General features: G+C 32.0%; 1 protein-coding gene across 1 annotated transcript in view; it reads right to left on the bottom strand.

The window, feature by feature from the left end:
- LOC145296649 (intraflagellar transport protein 74 homolog) overlaps positions 1-23,795 on the bottom strand; it is a 229,213-nt gene that overhangs the window by 98,116 nt on the left and 107,302 nt on the right. The window contains exons 9-10 of the mRNA XM_080142582.1: positions 19,364-19,423; positions 7,395-7,456 (exon numbers count right to left, since the gene is read on the bottom strand). Of these exons, the coding sequence (XP_079998708.1) occupies positions 7,395-7,456; positions 19,364-19,423 (122 nt within the window). The remainder of the gene's footprint in view (positions 1-7,394; positions 7,457-19,363; positions 19,424-23,795) is intronic.

Genomic DNA, 23,795 nt, shown 5'->3' with positions numbered 1-23,795 from the left:
AGGTTTCTTGTAGTTATTGAAGGAAACAAGCTTAGTCTTAGCAGCATTGAGTGTGACCAACCATTTTTGTCCCCATTCCACTATGGATTGGAGGTCATCCTCTAGTGTTTCTGCCATTTCCTTGGATATGTGTTCATTTGTTTTCCCCTCATATCTGTTATAGAGAGTGGTGTCATCGGCAAATATACCCATCTCCGAAACAATTTTATCAGGGAGGTCGTTTATGAATATCAGGAATAATAGAGGTCCAAGGATAGACCCCTGAGGTACTCCCGCATTTATGTCATATTGTTTGGATGTACGTCCGTCGAGGATAACTTTGATTTTTCTATTACTTAAGAAGGATTTAATTACATTATGAATTCTTCCAGTGATTCCATATGATCTAATTTTCCTTAGAAGACCATCGTGCCATACCCTGTCAAAAGCCTTAGATATATCAAGGGCCACCGCTCTACCCTCCCCTGTTTTATCCAATGAACGGTATATACGTTCAGAAACTACAGTTAAGATATCTGCTGTTGAACGGGCTTGCCTATATAAATTAAAAGTTAAAGAAGGAAACCTCCAGAGCTCTGCTTAAATCATCTCTTCTAGCGCTTCAATCTGGAACACCTACCCTTGGTCAAGAGGCTAGAATTACTACACATAGTGACTCCCTGAAATATTCTTCATGAAATCAAATATAATACGGTAAGGCATTTCAGGTTCAGGCGTATGTTATCGCCATTTTATGAAAATTTTAAAAAATGAAACCATCCTATCAGCAAAGCTAGTGATAATTAATTTGATGTCAATTTCAAATGTTTGCAGATCAGAATGTTTCTTCTCAAGGCACAATGATCAATTTGTATGATTTTAATGATGAGAAGAAAAATATTTTTTAGTTTTTACTAGAAATATAAAATATTTTTTTGCTACAAATGTTTCAAAGAATCATGTTATTTTGTAAAAATGAAATATTGAAATAACTGTGAATGAAAATTAAGATTTTTTTCTTTTTTCATGGAAAGTATCAAAGATGTTTTTTCTGTTTTCATGGAAAGTATCAAAGATGTTTTTTCTTTTTTCATGGAAAGTATCAAAGAAGATTTTTCTTTTTTCATGGAAAGTATCAAAGAAGTTTTTTTTTTCTTTTCTTTTGTAAGAAAATATTTCAATGAAATACTTTTATTTTTATAATAAAAAATTTTTTTTCTCAAGAATAGTATTTTTTTTTTGTCTTTTTCCGGCATCTTACTGTAAATTGCTGGAACATGACAATCTAACCTTGAGTCAGATTCTTTTTTTTTTCCCCAAAGGAGTCACTACTTATCAAGGCCTGGAGACCACTCGAGGATAACGGTTAATGGGTGTACACTAGTCAATGGAACAATATCCTAGTAATGGAAAATAGTATAAATTTGGTCAATTGGATTACTTAAGGGGACGACTCATAAAGAACTTATTCAGGTTGGACTTGAAGATGATCAAATTGTAGTCAGCTGAAAAGCAGGGAAATGGAAGAGAGTTCTACAAGCATGCAGTTCTAAAAAAAAAAAAAAAAAAAAAAAAAAAATGTTGTTCATGGAATCTACGTTTAGGTTCAGGCACAGAAAAGGAGCGGGGAAAATTATTGATAGTGGTTTCAGGTAGACGAGTGTTTTTTGTGAAAGTTTGGCAAAAGGGGACCATAGATTGAATCTATGGATCAGTACCCATTTCTCTTCATTGCATTACATGTCCTCAGCTCTCAATGGCTAGCTTTCACTTCCTTATATCAAAAAACACCATGGAATTTCCATAGGTCTCACTAATAACATTAACAGCAGCAGCCAACCAAGCAATAGGAAAGACAGAGATTTAGGATGAATGCCGTTCAATCTTATCATTATTAATAAAATCTGAGGATTTTACCTTGAAAGTAGCAGTGCGAGTTAGAGCCAATTACTAAGAGGAATTTTATGAGAGATGGAGGAGGAGGAGACCAAATAAAAGAATTATTAGTGTGAAACATATAAAGGAATTTAATCTCTTAATTTAAAGAAATTCTAGGGGAAAAGTCAAGTCTGAAATTTAAATAAAACAAAGAAAGAAATGGTAGTTCATAAAAATTCCAAAATTTATGAGTTTATTGCAAAAGATTTAATATAAAAGTAACTTAGTCTGAAAGAATCTTTGGAAATTGAAAATTGTCAAAAAATATATATCACGTTATTCAGATATATATATATATATATATATATATATATATATCTTGTAAAAATGATTTCATTATTTTTGAGTCATCAAATCAAAAGCTGCCACTCTTATATTGCGATAATCAATATTTTCAGACATTTTAGACATTTTCACTCAACTATGAAATGGCTATTGCATTAGTTTTAATCTTCAGAGTTTCTACTTATAAAGCAACAAATTTTCTAAGTAATTTTACATAAAATGGTCAACCCAGAGCAGATATTCCCAAAATATTCTGCCAGAGTTCATCTTATGACAATGTTCTGCCCAGAGTGGAAATTCCAAAAATGGTCAGCTCAGCATGAATACACTCTGACTGGTTTTCCCATAATGATCAACCCAAGTTGGATATTCCCAAAATTGGTTTAGCTAGAATAGATATAATGAACCACCCAGAGAGGATGGACTGACATGCATGGATATTCACAAAATGGTTCATCTAATATACCAAAAATCATTGCTCCAGAGTGGATACCCCCAAATGGTCTTCCCAGAGTGAAAATAGTCAGTCTATAGGAGATATTTCCAAAATGATCCAAGCAGAGTAGACATTTCAGAAAATGGATTGTCTTGAGTGGATATTCCAAAATCGTTCACCCAAAGCAAATATTCCAAAAATTGTTTGCCAGAATATACTGAAATCCATCGCTCTAGAGTGGATATTCCCCAAATTGTCAACTCAGATTGTATACATCCAAAACGGTCTACCCAGAGTGGATATTTCAAATATGGTCCATCCAGAATGTATTAGATGTTAAAGGCGTAGTAGCGGACACGATAGGGTGACTGTTTACCTCACTGCGATTACTTTCGGCCAGAAGCTGCGTCCTCGACTGCTGCCAGTCATTGCGGGTTCGCTCCACTGGACATGAGCATTGGAGGTTCAGGGGGTGTCTATCTGATGCACAACAGATACTGCACCTAAACTGCACAAACAAGTTTGGAGCCAAAGTGGAAGGTCCTGTGGTGATGGAGTGAGACTATGCCAACACTGAGGGATAAAGCGTTGAGGCTCCAACTAGTCATCGTCAAGACTGACGGATTGCATGATGATGATGATTAAATATTAGCAGGGCAACACTGAAAGATGTGCTAGTCGATGATTATTATGATTATTATAATAGTTGTAAAACTAGAATCTCATCATAAATAAATATTTACAGATAAAATAATAAGATAATGTTTTAATAGAAAAGAATGTTAGAACATAAACAATAATTAAAAATCTTTTAGTCAAGAATCAGGAGTGAAAGACAGCCAGAGTTAAGAGAGGGAGAAAGATGGTCCATGGATAGTGATAGCTCTCATTAGAAGGGATCAGAATGCGTTAGTCTAGGACCAGCGGTGCTACTTCTAATAGGGAAACATGGTAAATAAAATTACTGAAAAGACAACCAGAGATTTGTTGATTCACTTGGATGGATTTTATTTGCAGCTTTTTCTGAGGATGTGCCAAACAAGATCAGGAATGCAACAGATATGTTTCTCCGATTGGTCTGATGTTAAAACCCCAGATACTGTTATTTGTCCCTTTTCTGTTGTAAATGTTACATGTCCGTTGTTAAACTGTATCTGTTAATATATCAACATATAAGTATTATACGCGCATCATATCAACAAACAATAGAAAAAATTATATGAACAACACACGCATATACACACGTCATATAGATGACTGTGGCACATACATACACATGTATACACACATTCATTAGAAGCAGATTTTATACCCTTGACGATGCAGAAGTTGAAATACACATACATTATATATATCCACTTCCATGTTATACAAAACGAATATTCCCAAAATGTCCACCCAGAGTAGATTACTCCAATAAAAATTCAGCCAAAGTAGATTAATATTAAATTAGAGCAAATATTTCAAAAATGGTCTGCCCACAGCGATTATTTCACAAAATGGTCTGCCCACAGCGATTATTTCACAAAATGGTCTGCCCACAGCGATTATTTCACAAAATGGTCTGCCCACAGCGATTATTTCACAAAATGGTCTGCCCACAGCGATTATTTCACAAAATGGTCTGCCCACAGCGATTATTTCACAAAATGGTCTGCCCACAGCGATTATTTCACAAAATGGTCTGCCAACAGCGATTATTTCACAAAATGGTCTGCCCACAGCGAATATTTCAATATGGGCCTGCCCACAGCGAATATTTCAATATGGGTCTGCCCACAGCGAATATTTCAATATGGGTCTGCCCACAGCGAATATTTCAATATGGGTCTGCCCACAGCGAATATTTCAATATGGGTCTGCCCACAGCGATTATTTCAATATGGGTCTGCCCACAGCGATTATTTCAATATGGGTCTGCCCACAGCGAATATTTCAATAATTGTCTGCCCAGAGCGAATATTTCAATAATCGTCTGCCCAGAGCGAATATTCTGAAAATCGTCCATCCAGAGCGGATATTTAAAAAATGGTCCACCCAGAGTAGATATTTAAAAAATAGTCCACCCAAAGCGGATATTTAAAAAATAGTCCACCCAAAGCGGATATTCCAAAAATGACCTACCAAGAGCAAATATTTAAAAAATGGTCAGTCAGAATGGATATAACTGAAAGTGTCCGTATCGTTTTGCACATTACATTGTTTGCCTGTGTTTTTGACAGGTGCTGTTTAACTCTCGTGTTGTCAGTGAAGAGACAAAAGTGTCGCTACATGAAGGAAAGAGAGCGGCAGAAAAAAAAATGTGTGTATATATATATATATGATGATTTGATGATAATTGCAACATCTTGTCAGACGAGTGCCACTCCCTCAGACACTTTAAAGTTCATGAGCCCAAAAATGATTTCCATCGCCACAGGACCATTTTAATAGACAAATGCCTGAGGGAGTATTTATACACAGATGATGTTACAGAGTCTTAGCTTTGTACAACAGCTAAGCCTCTCTCTCTCTCGGTTCAAAATGTTGAGATTCAGTAACAAGCAAGAGCAAGATAGCCAGCAACAAGTTAAACTGCAGACCATCTTAATGTGGGTACTGGTCTCCCGCTTTATGGTTTTTTAAATCAAAGATTTGCTTCTCCTAGAAAGGTTGCCTTCACCACAGCTTACGAGAGCCCTCTCCACCCCAACACACAGACATACACACAAACACACACGGTGCTAGTTGGCCGTTGACCCCAAAAAAGGGTTCATTTGCCCTTTGGAAGGTCTTGTTTTAATCCTTCAGGGAGACTAGCCACCCTCCTCACCACACAAGTCTAGTGGGGGGAACCAGTTTAGTCGCTGGTGACCCAACCAGGAGGCAGGTAGTACTGGGTTACATGGTACCAGTAGCATATGACATGACCTGACATATATATATATATATGTATACATACATGCATATATATATATATTTGTTTTCACAAGTGACGGCATGGTCCTTAACAAATTCATCCATGCATTGTGAACACCACCGCTGAATTGTATTTTCAGTGTGTGGGAAATTGACTGGTCATTTTCCGGTGTGTGGTTGGTTATGTGCTGCCACAGCATTTGTAAAACGAAGAGCAAATATGATGACGACTGGATGTGATGATGAAGTGCGAGACTATTCTTGCATGGATGATCGAAGACATTTGTTTGAGAGCAGCCCAGGACGATCCAGTCAAAGGTGACTGGTATGTCTGTGGAGAAGATGTTACAGTGTGGGTGGATGCTAGTTTCATTGTTACAGGAGTGGTTGTGGAAAGCAATGGTTCCATAGCAGAGGACACAAGCTGGCTCCGAGCAGTGCATGAAGACAAATACATAAATTTAGCTGAGCTTGATGGTGTGATGCAAGGTTTCAATCTTGCATCACAGTAGAAAGCCAACGGACTTTCCTGTGTATATTGGTGGATAACTGACACCTTGTCCTGACAGATGAGAGTGCACACCAAAACAGCCTCGGAAATGTTAATTAGGTGTCGCCTCTCCATGCTCAGAGATTTGGCCTCGGAATATGCACTAACAATCCATATAGGGCTCGTTAAGTCTCACGATAACAGAGCTGACCAACTTACTCGAGTACTACAGTGGTGGTTAAATGGGATCCGTAAAGCAACAGAACCCAGAGAACTTGTGTGTGCTGTGGTCGCTGAACATAAACACGTGTCTCAGCCAATTCATCGTTCTAGTGGACATCCCGGTGTGAAAAAAACAAGCCGATAAGTGATTTTTAGGTTTTGAAATACACTTCTTTGATAATGTGTCTTGCGTTATCAAAGAAGTGTATTTTAAAATCCGCCAATCACTTATCGGCTTGTTCTTTTCATAGCCGTTGGGCGAAACTAAATCGTCACTTTGGGGTAAGATGGATGTAGTTCATTAGTGGACTTGATTTGTAATCTAAAAGTCCCGGGTTTGCTTTTCACCATAGGTAGGCCTTACTCCTACACTTGAGCACTTCCGCACATGCTTGGCACAGAAAGAAGAACTACTGCTGCTACTTATGTTACGTGCTGTCGGGACAAGGAGAAAACAAGGACTGCTACTACTGATATTACAAATTCATTGTTCAAACTCCTCGCTTATCATTCATAGGCAAGATAAATTGTGACAAATACATTAAGGACGTTGTTAAAGATTCTGCAAAGAAGGTGGGCTCCTTCTACCCTACTAGAAAATTACTCACATCTGGAAGTATCCAATACCTCTGCAATGCCACGATTTGCCCATGCATAGAGTATTATTACCACATCTGAGCTGGTGTATTACCACTCTCTAAGTCAAGATTAAAAACAGTCTCAAATCTTAGACTACTAGACTTTGAAATTTCCTCCTTCGTTTCCTGCTTCTCTAACTATACTATAAAATGTGAACAAACGTCTTGTTGCTCAACTCCCTACAGTTTCCTGTTAGACACGATCCCAAATACACTTACATCCAAGTGGCAATATGTTTTTTTTTGGAGTAAAAAAGAGTAAAAGAAACTAAATAAAAATAAAAGAACGTTGTCACTGTTGTTGGTGAAAAGAATTAGACTAAATAAAAAAACACCTTAAAGTCTCAGGTTCAATCCTGGGTTTTGGCATCAGAACCAAATGCATGTATATTATGTTGAAATGAAATAATTGTAAATTATGAAACTATAAACCAAAAGTTTAAAAAACAAATCCTGATTGGTATAGATCGATTACAAGAGATGAAAAAAGAAAAAAGAAAAAACTTACTCATTTTTTATCTCAAATATTCTTTCCATGTTTTTGATTTCCTTAGCATTTTGAGCTTTCAGCTGGAAAATAAAATAAGCCAAACAAAGAATAACATGAAACATCCAAAATTGATCTTTTTTCAATTATTTGGTCTTTTCATTTTGAATACTACTTGCACAACGTTTCAAATGTTGCAACTTCCAACCTTCTTTAAATGCATCTTTCGAACTTGGAATCTTTATATCAAATTCTAGAATGTGTTTGGAATTTCTTTAATCTTTAAATCGGTTTAATATTATGTTTGGAATTTTATTATTCTTAGGATCATTTGAACTACTTAGGATCATTTGAACTACTGCTCTCAACTTGGATGTTATTTTCACAGCGTTTTGACTGATGTAATCTCCAACTTCTTTCATGTATATCTTGTTAAACTCATGAATCTTTTTGTCAAACTTGGAAATCTCTAGGGAATTTCAAACAGAATCTTTTATTTAATCTGTGGGGGTAGTTTGCTTTTGTAGATTAAATAAAGAGTTTGACAAGATACATCTGTAGTTTGAATGACATAATACAAATCGGTTAGATCACCATCATAGTGCGATGGTGGTCTACCTTATTTCTAACTAAATGGAATCTTCCAGACAATATGTCGAGATAATCCTACAACAAAAGATGGAGAAATCTGAATGCAATCTTTCTGGTAATATATCATCATACTGTTTTATTTATTATTGACTTATCAAAGCCACAATGCTAGTGACAAGGAACTCAAACTTAATTGGACACAACATAACCCAGACTTATATCGCATACAACATTTGCTGCAAAAAATTGAACGTATGTCAGATACAACATAAGCATTACTACTGCTAGCAATATTAAATTTTAAAAAAAGACTTCGTGCACTTGAAAATATAGTTAATTACAACAGTAACAGCAAAAAATTAAAAGCCATATTGAATTTTTATCATAAAAGGTGAACTGCAAAAAAGAAATTCTTCAATATCAGAAAAATAGGATAAAAAAAAGTTTTGTACTTGAAGTGTATAAAAAAATTTAAGTTCCCCTCCTCCCCCAAAAAACGAGATTTGTTGACATTTTTTCACTTTTTTATTAAAATCTAGAGGTGTACCGATTAATCGGAAAATAATCGGTAATCAACTATTTTGCTGATTAATTGGTAATCGGTAAATTTACCGATTAATCGGCCGATTACTATTTACTTTCCTATGAAATTTAAATCATTTCATCACTGCCAAGTGACTCATCAAATAGCTTTGACACATTCACATAGTAACTGCTAATTTAGCTTAACATGTAATTAAGTGTCTGCCCGTTATTATGGCTTTTTGCTTTTATTAACTGAAATTGCAAAATGCAAAGTACAATTTTCAGTTCTTAAGTGAATATACTTAAATTAGATAAAGAAAAAGAAATTACAGACTACGAAGTACAGATTGTAATTCCTTAAAGGAATAACTATAAGCTGAAGTTTTACTGCTGCTCTATTTCCTCTTCTATTCTTGCTGCCTGCCTCCTCTGCTCTCATAGTCTCCTCAGTATTTAAACTTGAATACTTTTAAGTTGTAATGTAGAAACATTAGTTCCTCCATTCTCAGGACACAACTTGTTCCTCGTAGGTTCATACACATTACCATTTGTACTATAGAGCCTCTCACTCTCCACAGATGAAGGTGGTGCACTTAAATATTTTGAAGCCAGTTTACTCAGCAGTTTCCCGTGTCTACTTCCACCACTGAAATGGATCATCATTTCTTGTGAGTAGTTGTAAAGCTACATAATGATCAAACTCTTTTGTGAACTTAAGCATAAGGAATTTACTCCTTTTGAGTTTAGATTGTGATTTTGTATTTCTGTTGTAGTCTTCAGATTTTACCTGCTCTAAGTTCTGATTCGTTACTGTAGGCTTATTCAAAGTTAATTCATCAAACAGGCTTGAAAGAGATACAGTTTTACTTTCACTTTGATCTTCTTGACCCTCAACAGAGTTTGAAGAAATGTATCCTGCTGATTCTGCTTCGTTATCATTAGTAGAAAGATGTAGAAGCCAATTCTTAATACTGTTTTCCATGTCATTCTTTTGAAATTTGAATCTTGGATCTACGAAATTAGACACACAAGTTATCATTTTGATTGGATGAAAATCTTGTTTCCATTGATTCATTGAATTGTTCAACAGTTTTAAGGATTCCACTAAAGTCAGAAATATCAGAATTAGATTGAACAGCTTTTGAAAGAAATAACCTCAAAGCTAAAATTGTAGATATTATTATCGATATGGTTGAAGTTCTGTGACTTGCTTCTTTGGTGATTTCTTCAAATGGACTCAATAACTGGACAATTTCTTGAACAAGTCCCCATTGATAAGTTGTTATGGTAGAAATCTTATAGCATCCCAAATTCTTGTTTTCTGGGCATTCAACATAAAGCAGAACGGTCCACACAAACCAGATATAAATCATTTGTAAACAAACACAGCGTTAACTTGAACAAAGCCAATACAAAAATAAAATGTTAAAACAAAAAAAAAACAATAGTACTTATGCAGAGAACATTTTGGAAATCCATTTCTTAACATGTGGAAGAGAGGGTGTTTTTCTAACTAGTCTGTACTTTCACCTAACAATTTAATAAACAATACAAAACAAGGGATTTGTGCCACAAGCATTGAAAAAGAAGAACTGAAGGTTTTTTTCTGTATGTGTTTGACTGAGGAAGGGGTTGAGGGAACCACCTCAAATGGACGAATGTGATCAGTGCCAAGCAAAGAATTCAATAGAATTGCAAAGAAATGCCAATTGTATAAAGAACTCTTTCGTTGGTAACCAGCAGTTCTTACTTTTATTAAAGTTAAATTGATGTTTGACGTGTACGTTTACTTAATTACATCGCCATGATAAACAAAGTGAAAAACACTATAAAATTATTATATTTTCTTGAAGATACTATTTAAGAAGTGAATGGTATAGTATTCTATAATATGTATTGATTAGGCATCCAATATTCCAGATTTGTATATCTAAACAGTTTTTGTGATGCGTGATTTTGAAATTAGTACATGTTTGACATTGTGTACTTTATTTCCACCACCAAAATTGAACATATCAGCATTTTTATCGACTTATAATGAAGTAGCTGCAATGGTTTGAAAAAAAAAATAGGCATAATAATCATTATACATAGAATTATATTGAATGTTCATATTTACTGTCATTTAATTCAGTTTTATTTGATGATACTTTAAAAATGGTCCATCAGTGCAATTTATTCTATTATAAATGATGCAATGTTCACTTTTCGCACCTCAAAAATGAAGGTCGAAATTTAATTAAAAATAATTGTACTTTTACTTCTTATTATCTTATATTTGGGGCAATGAAAACATCTTTTGTGACATTTTTACTGTTTTTTCATGCAAATCTTTTAAAACTTATATTTGAATCATGGATATAGGAAAGTAGACAAGTTTTTAAATAGGATGAAAATCTTGTTCCATTTTATAACCTGAATTGTTCAACAATGGCAAGACGGATTCCACTAAAGTCAGAAATACTAGAATTAAATTGGACAACTTTTGACAGAAATAACCTCAGAACTAAAATTGTACGTATCATTGATATGGTTGATGTTTCTTTGGTGATTTCTTCAACTGGAGTCAGGAACTGAATATTTTTTCAAACAAGTCCCGTTGGTAAGTTATTAAGGTAGGAATCTTATTATCAGCACACATTACAAGAGTATTTCAATGTTCTTAATTTATTTTCAGCATATAACATGTTGAATTCCACCATGTGGTCAAATCTTGAATGAGTTTGTTTTTCAAAACTAAGCTGATCCTGTATTTCAGTTAATTTGCTAATAGAAACCAATTCAAGTGAGAGACTGTATTTCTGTTAGATGTAATGGTTGTCTTCACAGACCGAGTTCAATGTAGGAAAGTTATTCTAAATCGCATACCCTGACACTAGCAACCATGTTGTAGCTGTCTAAATGTCTGTAATTCATGAAATGCTGTTAATTTCAGCAAGGACGATTGAATTCTTGTTTTACTTTTGTGAATATACCAAAAATTATTTTATCGTGAAATACTTTTTAATGGAATGCTGTAATTTGAACAAAGTTTTGCAATAAGCCTATTAAATCCAATGTGACATGTTACAAAATATGGTTGAATATCAACAGCATTTCTCTTATCAGATAATGGATCTCTTATGACCTCAAGTTATTAATATCCCAAACTTTCTTTTTGGCCAATATTGATTCTATAGTAGTTTGGTGTTTCGCTTGAGGCTCGTAGTTATTCCTACTTGTTCTTGGAATGTCTATTCCTGAATATTCATTGTGTTTCCTTTTATCTGCAACTTTTACTTCTTATGAACGAACCTTTCTAAGACGGTTCAACATATTCGTCATTGTAAAAGTTTTTGCTGATTTGCCATCCTTTGCTGTGATGGTTTGACATAATTTGCAAGCAGCTGTGTTCTTATTCTTGGGATTGACATCAAAATAATTCCTACAAAAACTGGTTGCTATAATGGTTGAAGGTTATTTTCAATATTTAGTTTATTTTTTACATATTTAAATTACTTATGTCTGGTATCTAATTAATAATTTATCTCAATAAAATATGCATTATCTAAACCAAAAAAATAAAAATATGTAATGGTTGCAAGAGCCTGAAAAAGAGTAACAAGAGTATGACTGATGAAGAATGCTTTATTTTCAATTCACACATCGTCGCAATTTACTGTACAATTCCTCAACATAAAAACTGAAAGATGAAATAATAATTTTCTTCGACAAATAATTTAAAGTAAAAAAAATAATTTTAATTTGATATGAAGAGAAAGGACGGAAAATTTGCAAATGCTTATTTGTCTCAAATTCAGTGCAGTTGTAAAAGTCGACATGTATACAGCGCGTCATGACTCTTATTATTTATTAATTTTTTTTTTTTTTAGTTCATTCTATTTTATATATATCAAGGGGATGTAATTTTTTTTAGACTTTTCTTTATTAGTGGAAATAGATTACAACTCTGAGTTTACCTAAACACGGTGCATTAGTTCCCAGTTTGTGGCAGTAACTGTTGTGATACTGGAACTTGTATGGATGCCTTTGCTAAGGCGACAATTTATTTACTTTCTCTTTTTTCTATCCACTTTTCCACCGTCTCATGTATTTCTTTAAGGCACCGTTATGATTTCTTCCGCCATCTCCTTTTATACACTCCATAGTTCTCCCCAAAGATTTCCTGTACCCATAACTCATCCTCTTTTACTTTTTTTACAAGGTAGTCACCACTTATCAAGGCTCGGAAGCCACTCGGGGATAAGGGTTATTGTGTGTACAGTAAGTTAGTGTTGGAGATTTGATAAAGTGTCTTACTTAAGGAGGCGATTTATCAGGAATTTGTTTACATTGGACTTGAAGACATCCAGGTTTTAGTCAGGTGGGAAACAGGCAACCGGAACAGAGTTCCACAGGCATGCACTTCTAAGAAAGAAGCTTTGTTCATGGAATCTACGTTTTGATTTTGGCACAGATAAAGAGTGGGGAAAATTAGTGACAGTGGTTTCAGCTAGGCGGGTGTTTTTCGTGAAAGATTGGCGAGGGGGGACCAGAGATTGGAGCTCAGATGAGCACATGCCATGGAAATAATGATAAAACAAAGACAGGCTCGCAACATCTCTCCTACTAGGCCATGAAGCGTATTTTGTACTCTGTCAAGGCAGGATAGGCTGTTTTTAGCAGCTCCTACTCAGATGTGGCAGCAGTACTCCATTCTTGGACGTACTTGACTTTTATACAGGTAGAGAATTGCATCAGGGGTGAGATATCTTCTGGAGCGGTAGAAGGATCCTACCATTTTTCCAGTAACCTTGGCAACTGACTTGATGTACGTGTTCCATTTCAGGTCAGGAGTAAAGGTCAAGCTCAGAAGCTTATCAAAACATGGAGCTTCCCTTAGACGAGAGCCACACATTTCAATTGATGCCAGATGGGGATCAGAGCGTTGATGATGTAAAGATAGGAGCTTGGTTTTAGATGCATAAAAAGTAACCAGTCACATCTTCCCCCACTGTACCATGCGCTCAAGATTAGAGGAGAAAGAATCTGAGAGAACTTTGTCATTTATGGCCTTAGATGTGTTGCCATAGATGGTTGTGTCATCAGCATAGATGTCAACGAATGATTTAAGTATGTGTTTTAGGAGATCATTGATGTAGATCAGGAAGAGAGTTGGACCTAGGATGGACCCCAGAGGGACTCCAGCATTAATATTGAGGGCCTCTGATTTTTGCCCATCAACTACTACTCTTATGAGCCTATTGGAGAGAAATGATTTAATGATCGAGAAAACATTTCCAGTTATACTGTAGCTGGAAATATTGTGAAGTAGGCCTTTATGCCATACTTTATCGAAGGCCTTTGATATGTCAAAAGCAATTGCCCTAGAGAGGAAGCCTTTATTCGCTAATCCTATGAGATATAACAGTTAGCACATCTGCTGTAAATCTAGGAGAACGGAAACCATATTGCATGTCACTAAGATGGTTGTTTCTGCTGAGGTGGTTGACTACTTCTCTATTTAATATGGATTCTAGCAGCTTACTCATGACACACAGGAAACTTATTGGTCTGTACTGAGAGAGAGAGATGACTTATCATCTGAATTCTTAAATACAGGGCATACTGATGAGGTTTTCCAGGGTGTTGGGAAGCACTTTTCTTAAAGGCAACGCTTAAAGAGTTTTGTAAGTATGGGGGCAAGTTCTGGTTGGAGCTTTTTCAGCACAATGATTGGAATGGCATCAGGGCCAGTCACTTTACTATTTGATAATATGCTTTAGACAATGTCTTTGATGAATTTTCACTGGCAATCAAAATAGGGAGTCAACTTGTCTTCATTTACAATATAATTAATATTAGTATCATTTATGACAACAAAATTTGCTGATAAATCAGCATTAGAAAATCTATTAATCGGCTGATTAACTGGTAATCAACCAATTATCAAAGGCAGGTTAATTAGCAATCGGCCAATTTGATAATTGATACATCCCTATTGGAAACGTAAATAAGTTTGAACAATCTTACTTTTTTTCTCAATAAAAAGTGAAAAATTTGTCTTCCAGTGGAAAAACTTGTAAAAACTTATGTATTTCAAGTGACAAAAATGGATTAAAAAGTGTCCTGCTTGATATCTTTAAACACCAACTACATCAAGAATTTTTACTAAAAAGAAATTTCAAGAAAACAAATAGACATCTTTAAACACCAACTACATCAAGAATTTCTACTAAAAAAGAAATTTCAAGAAAACAAATAGACATCTTTAAACACCAACTACATCAAGAATTTCTACTAAAAAAGAAATTTCAAGAAAACAAATAGACATCTTTAAACACCAACTACATCAAGAATTTCTACTAAAAAAGAAATTTCAAGAAAACAAATAGACATCTTTAAACACCAACTACATCAAGAATTTCTACTAAAAAAGAAATTTCAAGAAAACAAATAGACATCTTTAAACACCAACTACATCAAGAATTTCTACTAAAAAAGAAATTTCAAGAAAACAAATAGACATCTTTAAACACCAACTACATCAAGAATTTCTACTAAAAAAGAAATTTCAAGAAAACAAATAGACATCTTTAAACACCAACTACATCAAGAATTTCTACTAAAAAAGAAATTTCAAGAAAACAAATAGACATCTTTAAACACCAACTACATCAAGAATTTCTACTAAAAAAGAAATTTCAAGAAAACAAATAGACATCTTTAAACACCAACTACATCAAGAATTTCTACTAAAAAAGAAATTTCAAGAAAACAAATAGACATCTTTAAACACCAACTACATCAAGAATTTCTACTAAAAAAGAAATTTCAAGAAAACAAATAGACATCTTTAAACACCAACTACATCAAGAATTTCTACTAAAAAAGAAATTTCAAGAAAACAAATAGACATCTTTAAACACCAACTACATCAAGAATTTCTACTAAAAAAGAAATTTCAAGAAAACAAATAGACATCTTTAAACACCAACTACATCAAGAATTTCTACTAAAAAAGAAATTTCAAGAAAACAAATAGACATCTTTAAACACCAACTACATCAAGAATTTCTACTAAAAAAGAAATTTCAAGAAAACAAATAGACATCTTTAAACACCAACTACATCAAGAATTTCTACTAAAAAAGAAATTTCAAGAAAACAAATAGACATCTTTAAACACCAACTACATCAAGAATTTCTACTAAAAAAGAAATTTCAAGAAAACAAATAGACATCTTTAAACACCAACTACATCAAGAATTTCTACTAAAAAAGAAATTTCAAGAAAACAAATAGACATCTTTAAACACCAACTACATCAAGAATTTCTACTAAAAAAGAAATTTCAAGAAAACAAATAGACATCTTTAAACACCAACTACATCAAGAATTTCTACTAAAAAAGAAATTTCAAGAAAACAAATAGACATCTTTAAACACCAACTACATCAAGAATTTCTACTAAAAAAGAAATTTCAAGAAAACAAATAGACATCTTTAAACACCAACTACATCAAGAATTTCTACTAAAAAAGAAATTTCAAGAAAACAAATAGACATCTTTAAACACCAACTACATCAAGAATTTCTACTAAAAAAGAAATTTCAAGAAAACAAATAGACATCTTTAAACACCAACTACATCAAGAATTTTTACTAAAAAAGAAATTTCAAGAAAACAAATAGACATCTTTAAACACCAACTACATCAAGAATTTTTACTAAAAAAGAAATTTCAAGAAAACAAATAGACATCTTTAAACACCAACTACATCAAGAATTTCTACTAAAAAAGAAATTTCAAGAAAACAAATAGACATCTTTAAACACCAACTACATCAAGAATTTCTACTAAAAAAGAAATTTCAAGAAAACAAATAGACATCTTTAAACACCAACTACATCAAGAATTATTACTAAAAAGAAATTTCAAGAAAACAAATAGACATCTTTAAACACCAACTACATCAAGAATTTCTACTAAAAAAGAAATTTCAAGAAAACAAATAGACATCTTTAAACACCAACTACATCAAGAATTTTTACTAAAAAAGAAATTTCAAGAAAACAAATAGACATCTTTAAACACCAACTACATCAAGAATTTCTACTAAAAAAGAAATTTCAAGAAAACAAATAGACATCTTTAAACACCAACTACATCAAGAATTTCTACTAAAAAAGAAATTTCAAGAAAACAAATAGACATCTTTAAACACCAACTACATCAAGAATTTCTACTAAAAAAGAAATTTCAAGAAAACAAATAGACATCTTTAAACACCAACTACATCAAGAATTTCTACTAAAAAAGAAATTTCAAGAAAACAAATAGACATCTTTAAACACCAACTACATCAAGAATTTCTACTAAAAAAGAAATTTCAAGAAAACAAATAGACATCTTTAAACACCAACTACATCAAGAATTTTTACTAAAAAGAAATTTCAAGAAAACAAATAGACATCTTTAAACACCAACTACATCAAGAATTTCTACTAAAAAAGAAATTTCAAGAAAACAAATAGACATCTTTAAACACCAACTACATCAAGAATTTCTACTAAAAAAGAAATTTCAAGAAAACAAATAGACATCTTTAAACACCAACTACATCAAGAATTTTTACTAAAAAGAAATTTCAAGAAAACAAATAGACATCTTTAAACACCAACTACATCAAGAATTTCTACTAAAAAAGAAATTTCAAGAAAACAAATAGACATCTTTAAACACCAACTACATCAAGAATTTCTACTAAAAAAGAAATTTCAAGAAAACAAATAGGACAAATGGAATATCAGAAAAAAAATGAAAATAGAAAAGTTCCATCTAGGAGAAAAAAATTATCGAAAAGGAGAAATTTCAAGAAAAACAATTGGAGCAAATGAAAAAACTTTACAGAAATGTTTCTTCATACTAAACAGAAAAAATATACAAATTACTGTTTAGGGATCAAAAAGTTGAAGATGAAAATGCACTATCACTAAAATTTTAATTATGATTTTGTAAATGAAATTATATTTTCTTTGTATTTTATATTAATAAAGTTCTTTAAAATACAGCCTGTCTGAATTGAACAAATTTTAAAAAGGTTTGTTTGTTATAAAGTTGTGTATGGTTGAATATATGAAATTCATCAATTATAAATAGTCACAACAAAGCATTCGTTTTCAATTTGCTGAAGATTAAACAACTAAATTTTTTAATCTTAAAACATCTTTCACAAAACGTGAAAATGTATGAATCTCACAAGAAAAGACGAAAACTTTTGCTCACAGAGTTAAACACTGCAATGATTTCAAACTACATTTTATTTGTGAATGAACAAACTCCAAAACATAACTCTTTATATATATATATATATATATATATATATATATATATATATATATATATATATATAATTTCAAATTTAATTTTCTACTGAAATATAAATATTAAAAAAAAGTTCCTTTAAATAATTCAATAGTGAAATGCTACAGCCATAAATACTTTTAATGTTTTATTCTTCATTGGAAACAGAAACTCATTATGTTCATCCATAAAAAGTTTTTTTTATTAACTACTAGTAGATCACCTGACATTGCCCGGTCGTAAAATACGCTATAATATGATATTTTGATTAATTCAAATTTCGTATTTATTATTATATTATATTGGACCCAATATATAGTAATGATTTAAAAGTTAAAAATAAAATGACTCCTGCACCACCACTAAGAACTGAAACCAAAACGTTTTGCTTACGATTTACTTTTTCCTTTGACGTTAATGCCAGAGCTATGAGGACATGTTTGCTGCAAGGCTAAAAATTAGCACATGAACCAATGTTATAACAAATATATATACACATACATAAATATACATAGAAAGAGATTTGTATTTACTATAACCTTTTTACACAAATATTATGCAAGTATAAATCCTGTAGAATATCTGCATGAATATAATTACACGTAATAGTTTATTAAGATGATCATCCCATGAGAAAACCGAAAAAAATAATAGGGAATTAATTAAAATGAATGTTTAAAAGAATATGCAAATTAGCTAGATCTTTTGCAAATGAATGCAATTCCACAGCCCATATATAACAAAGTTGTATTTTCTTTTTAAATAAATAGAAAAAGGGGTTTTAATATGAATATCAATACACACACACACAAAAATTTTTTTATAGGAGTATAGATATAAGCAAACAATTGTTTTGGCCCATACTGATATATATATATATTGTTGCAATATATTTTGATATAAGAAAATTGGAAGGTTCTATTTATAGACACTAATGATAGGAACTGACTAATCAAATGAATCCACGCCATGCTAGCAACCAAACAGAAACTGGAATCACTCAATAAAACATATTGGATATTTTAGAATTCTCACACATAATTTTTCGTTTCCACATGAGAAGGAATCTTACTTTTCGCCTGCAAACTTTTACAGTTCAAGACTTATACAGATTAGCTACCCATTGGAAACTTTTCTAAAATTAAACACAGCTTTCAATAAGAAAAAGAAAAATCACCCCCACCTGGGGATAAACAGTTCATTTATAATTAGAAAGCTCATTTTTTACATGGGTCATGATGTCCTAGCATCACATGCTGCACACACAAACTACAGAATCCTTTTTAACAGTATATGTAAATATAGTAAATAGAGACTCCATTTTGTTTTTTGCAAGCACACTGGTATACATTTTTAATAAATTCAGATTTTATCAAAATATCTGAAAGCTCCCAATAGAGCCTACACAATTTATTCTTCATACCTCAAATCATGAAAGGAATATAATTTTAAAACCTATTTACAGTACCAAGTTACGGATAATAATTAATAAACAAACATGGATTGAAAAATAAAAACTTATATTTACATCATTGAAGTCATTTTCCACATCTCTGATATCTTCATCTGTTGTGAGTTTGTCCACAAGCTGAAAAAACAAATAAATCAATAAACATAAGGGTTTTTGTCTAGAATTCCCCCATAAAGAAAAACAAAAATAATGTATGTACCCATGACGAAACGAAAAATATCATATTCCAAAAATCATGTAAATTGATCAAGTTTTATTTATATAAAAAAATCAAATTTTTTAAGTATCTGAGGAGTGACTATCTCTATGCCATTTTGAAAATATCTCAACAAAATGAGGATAACTTCAGAATAATCCATACTTACTAGATTTATGCTATGCTTACGAATTCCAATTAACGGCTTAAAAATGATTTTATTTATAAAAATAAAACTATTGATCGATTTACATAATTTTTAGAATATATTTTCATACAGATTTTTTTACAAACATTTTTGATCAATAATTGCTGCTTATATTATTCAGCATTCAAATTGGTACACATTAGGGATCCAATCAATAGTTAACTAGTGTGAATTTTGACAAGGACCACAATTAGTGCATGCAAAGATAACTTTAGTCTGCAAACTGAATTCTTTTAAGAGATAGGCAACATAAAACTGGAGCCGAGAGCAGAGCTCAAATGCATTGGACAAAATGGACTCTAACAATGAGAATGATGTCATGTTTTCAAGGAGCTAAACAAGGTTTTCAGATTAGTCTCTCTGTGGAACCTGTGTGAATGAACCATAATCAATGATGCAGAAAACTGATAATCTCAATGTTGCTGAGGTTTCTGTAAATGCACATCACTCATTTCATTAGTGTGGCAAAAGTAATGCAAGACGTGACTTACACAAGTGACGGCACTTCTATCCTGTCGGATGACGAAATCAAGAAAGAAAAGATAAACTTTCATCTATAGACGGTTTATTGATATAAACTTGGCATTAATTTGCATATGAGGACAATGACTGCTGTGAAAAAGGAGTGAAGGGAAGAGCACAAGGCAGTCCTTTTTTTTTGGAGAGAGAGAGAGAGAGAGAGAGAGAGAGAGAGAGAGAGAGAGAGAGAGAGAGAGAGAGAGAGGTTGGTGAAGATTACAACTGAAGTCCAGAGTTGGCAAGACGGAGTTTGGACGAATATCTATCTATTATTATTATTATTATTTTGAAATCTCAGTTTCATTCAGTTAAGTTTAAAAAGTAAATAATTATTATAACATTAGTTTCTCTCTCCTTAGTATATTCACTCCAAATAAAACCTTGAAGAAACTTAGCAAACGTCTCCTTGTGTTACTTTCTCAATAAAACACAGTAAAAAGAAATAGCAATGAAGAGAATAAAAAGATCAAATATAAACACTGTGCTCGCATGTATATGCATAAAAACGTTTTATTTGGTTTGTTGATTACGCATTCATGAAAATATTACAAAATCTAATTAAATCCGTTTGACAAAAAAATATCAATAATACGCCATGTAGAAGATATTTACGTGCACATACAATCCAGATGTTTGTCCAAAGCTGTTTTAAACCTGGATATGGTATTCAATGTCACAAACTACTAGATTGTTCCATGAAGCAAAAAAATAACTGCGAGTGCTGCCTTTCTTCTTATGCGACAAACGTGATGGCAGTACATCTTTTACAGCTGCAACTTAGTGCCAGGGTGAAAAACTATTCAAAAGGTAGATTCAAATTCCTGCATGCCAGAATCAAGTCTCCTTTTATCCTTTACTGATTAAGTGAAAACAGATTTAGTCTTTAAAATTACCTTTTATAGGTAAGCATGAAGAGTCCTGTCACAATTCTGCTTGACAACTCCACATGTATGACATCCTTTTGTTAGAATTTGGAAATTAAACTATGCAATTAAAAAACGAAAAATACACATCTACTTATTTAAACATTGTAAATCAACTTAGTCTCAACAAAATGACTTCATCAGGCACAGAATCTGTGTTTTTTTTTTCTTTCTAAGAAATCTGTATGATGCACATGTGATGAAATGAAAATATCATATTCCAAAAATTACATACAATGATCAACTATTGTTATAAAGAAAATCATTTTAAAGTGATTTATGTCAATTCATAATTACAAATTATTGTTCAGTTACTTCCCTTGTTTTTTTATATTTTAGATTTTTTTTTCAAAATTTTGGATGCTCATAAAATTAATCCAATCACCTGTAGAGTGACCTCTCTTAGACAATTCCCTTTACCCTAAAATGGATATTACACGATACTAATACAGCAGTCATTAACACTTCTACATACACACTTTAAGTGTAATATGCAAAAATTTGTCATTTATATATATTAAAAAAAATAACTACAATAATTCCAAACAATACTTACCCCGGAAATTGACACTGATTTGCAGAAATAAAGAATAAAAAAAAAAAAACAGACAAAGGAAAGCCAAAGAGTTGTATACATTTCTTTCTATTTTCTTCCCTGAAGAAAAGAAACTACTCTTGAAAATGATAAAAAAAAAGTTCTTGCAGAATTTTTAATTTTGATTTCAAATAAGTTTTCATCATAACACCTTTACTTTATATATCATTTTAAATATAGTATATATCATTTTAAATATATTATATATCATTTTAAATATATTATATATCATTTAAAAGATATTATATATCATTTTAAAGATATTATATATCATTTTAAAGATATTATATATCATTTTAAAGATATTATATATCATTTTAAAGATATTATATATCATTTTAAATATATTATATATCATTTTAAAGATATATATCATTTTAAAGATATTATATATCATTTTAAAGATATTATATATCATTTGAAAGATATTATATATCATTTGAAAGATATTATATATCATTTGAAAGATATTATATATCATTTTAAAGATATTATATATCATTTGAAAGATATTATATATCATTTTAAATATATTATATATCATTTTAAATATATTATATATCATTTTAAACATATTATATATCATTTTAAACATATTATATATAATTTTAAAGATATTATATATCATTTAAAAGATATTATATATCATTTTAAAGATATTATATATCATTTTAAAGATATTATATATCATTTTAAAGATATTATATATCATTTTAAAGATATTATATATCATTTTAAAGACAGTTTTTTGCTCTATCGAATCGTTTCAAAACAATTATGTTTTATTTTCAGAATGTTGAATACAAGATGGAAAAAAAAGAAAATTCACACAATTTTCTTATTTCAATTCAAGCTAGGACGAAAGTCTGCTGAAAAAGCTTGCGTTATCAATGAAGTGTTTGGGCCAGGAACCACTAATTAACGCGCAGCACAATGGTGGTTTAAGAAATTTTGTGGTGGTGACGAGAGTCTTGAAGATCCTGAGCATAGTGACCAACCATCAGATGTTGGCAATGATCAATTAAGAGCCTTAGTTTAAGTCAATCAACACACAACTTTGAGAAGTTGCTTCAGAATTTGACGTAATATATACAATTTCCAACTACTTGAGATTGGAAAGACAAAAAAACTTAGTAAATGGGTGCCTCACGAATTTAACGGCAACCAAAACAAACGCTGTTATGAAGTATCATTTTCCCTGCCTTTATGCAACAAGAACGACCTGTTTGATGCTCAGCTCAGTGGTTAGACACAGACGAAACTCCACGACACTTCTCAAAGTCAGAGTTGCACCAAAATGGCATGCTGATTATTTAGTGGTCTCATCCATTACAATTTTTTTGAATCCATGCGAAACCATTGCAGCGTAGAAGTACTGTCAACAAATGCATCAGAAACTTCGACAACAACACCCAGTATTAGTCAACATAAAAGGCCCAATTCTCCACAACAATTCTGACCTTGCACAAGTTGAATGAATTGGGCTATGAAACTGTGCCTCATCCGCCATACTCTCCAGACTTCTCACCTACTGACTACCACTTTTTCAAGCATCTCAACAACTTTCTGCATGAGAAATGCTTCAAAACCCTAAGTAATATCAAAAACGCCTTCAGCAACTTCATCACCACCAGAACGCCAGATTTTTATGTTATTAACAAAAATACACTTGTTTTACGTGTGTTGATTCTGATGATGCTTATTTTGATCAATAAAGTCTTTTTTTGAGTCAAAATATGTTCACCTGAATTTAAAAGTTAAAAACCGCAAGAATTTGCTGATCAACCTGATAGGAGCATCTTACGAGACATCATACAGATTTTTCTTTATTTTTGTTTCTTAATATAGGCGGACCTTTGGACAAGAACCAAAGAAAGTTTTCAATGTAAAAATACTGGTATTATTTGGATGAATACAAATTACCAAACCTCATCTCAAACATTCAGAAACGTAAAAGAACTCGTTTTGAAATGTGTTTAAAGTTCAGGGTTACAATTTGAAAATGATGTATTGATTTTGCTCATTTTCATTCATGGGCCACAGTGTTA

The sequence above is a fragment of the Euprymna scolopes genome, chromosome 17 (assembly GCF_053919585.1).
Source record: "Euprymna scolopes isolate OS-2025 chromosome 17, ASM5391958v1, whole genome shotgun sequence".
NCBI classification, from domain to species: domain Eukaryota; kingdom Metazoa; phylum Mollusca; class Cephalopoda; order Sepiida; family Sepiolidae; genus Euprymna; species Euprymna scolopes.
The sequence above is the reverse complement of the archived record's forward strand: the minus strand, read 5'-3'. Positions and strand labels throughout refer to the sequence as shown.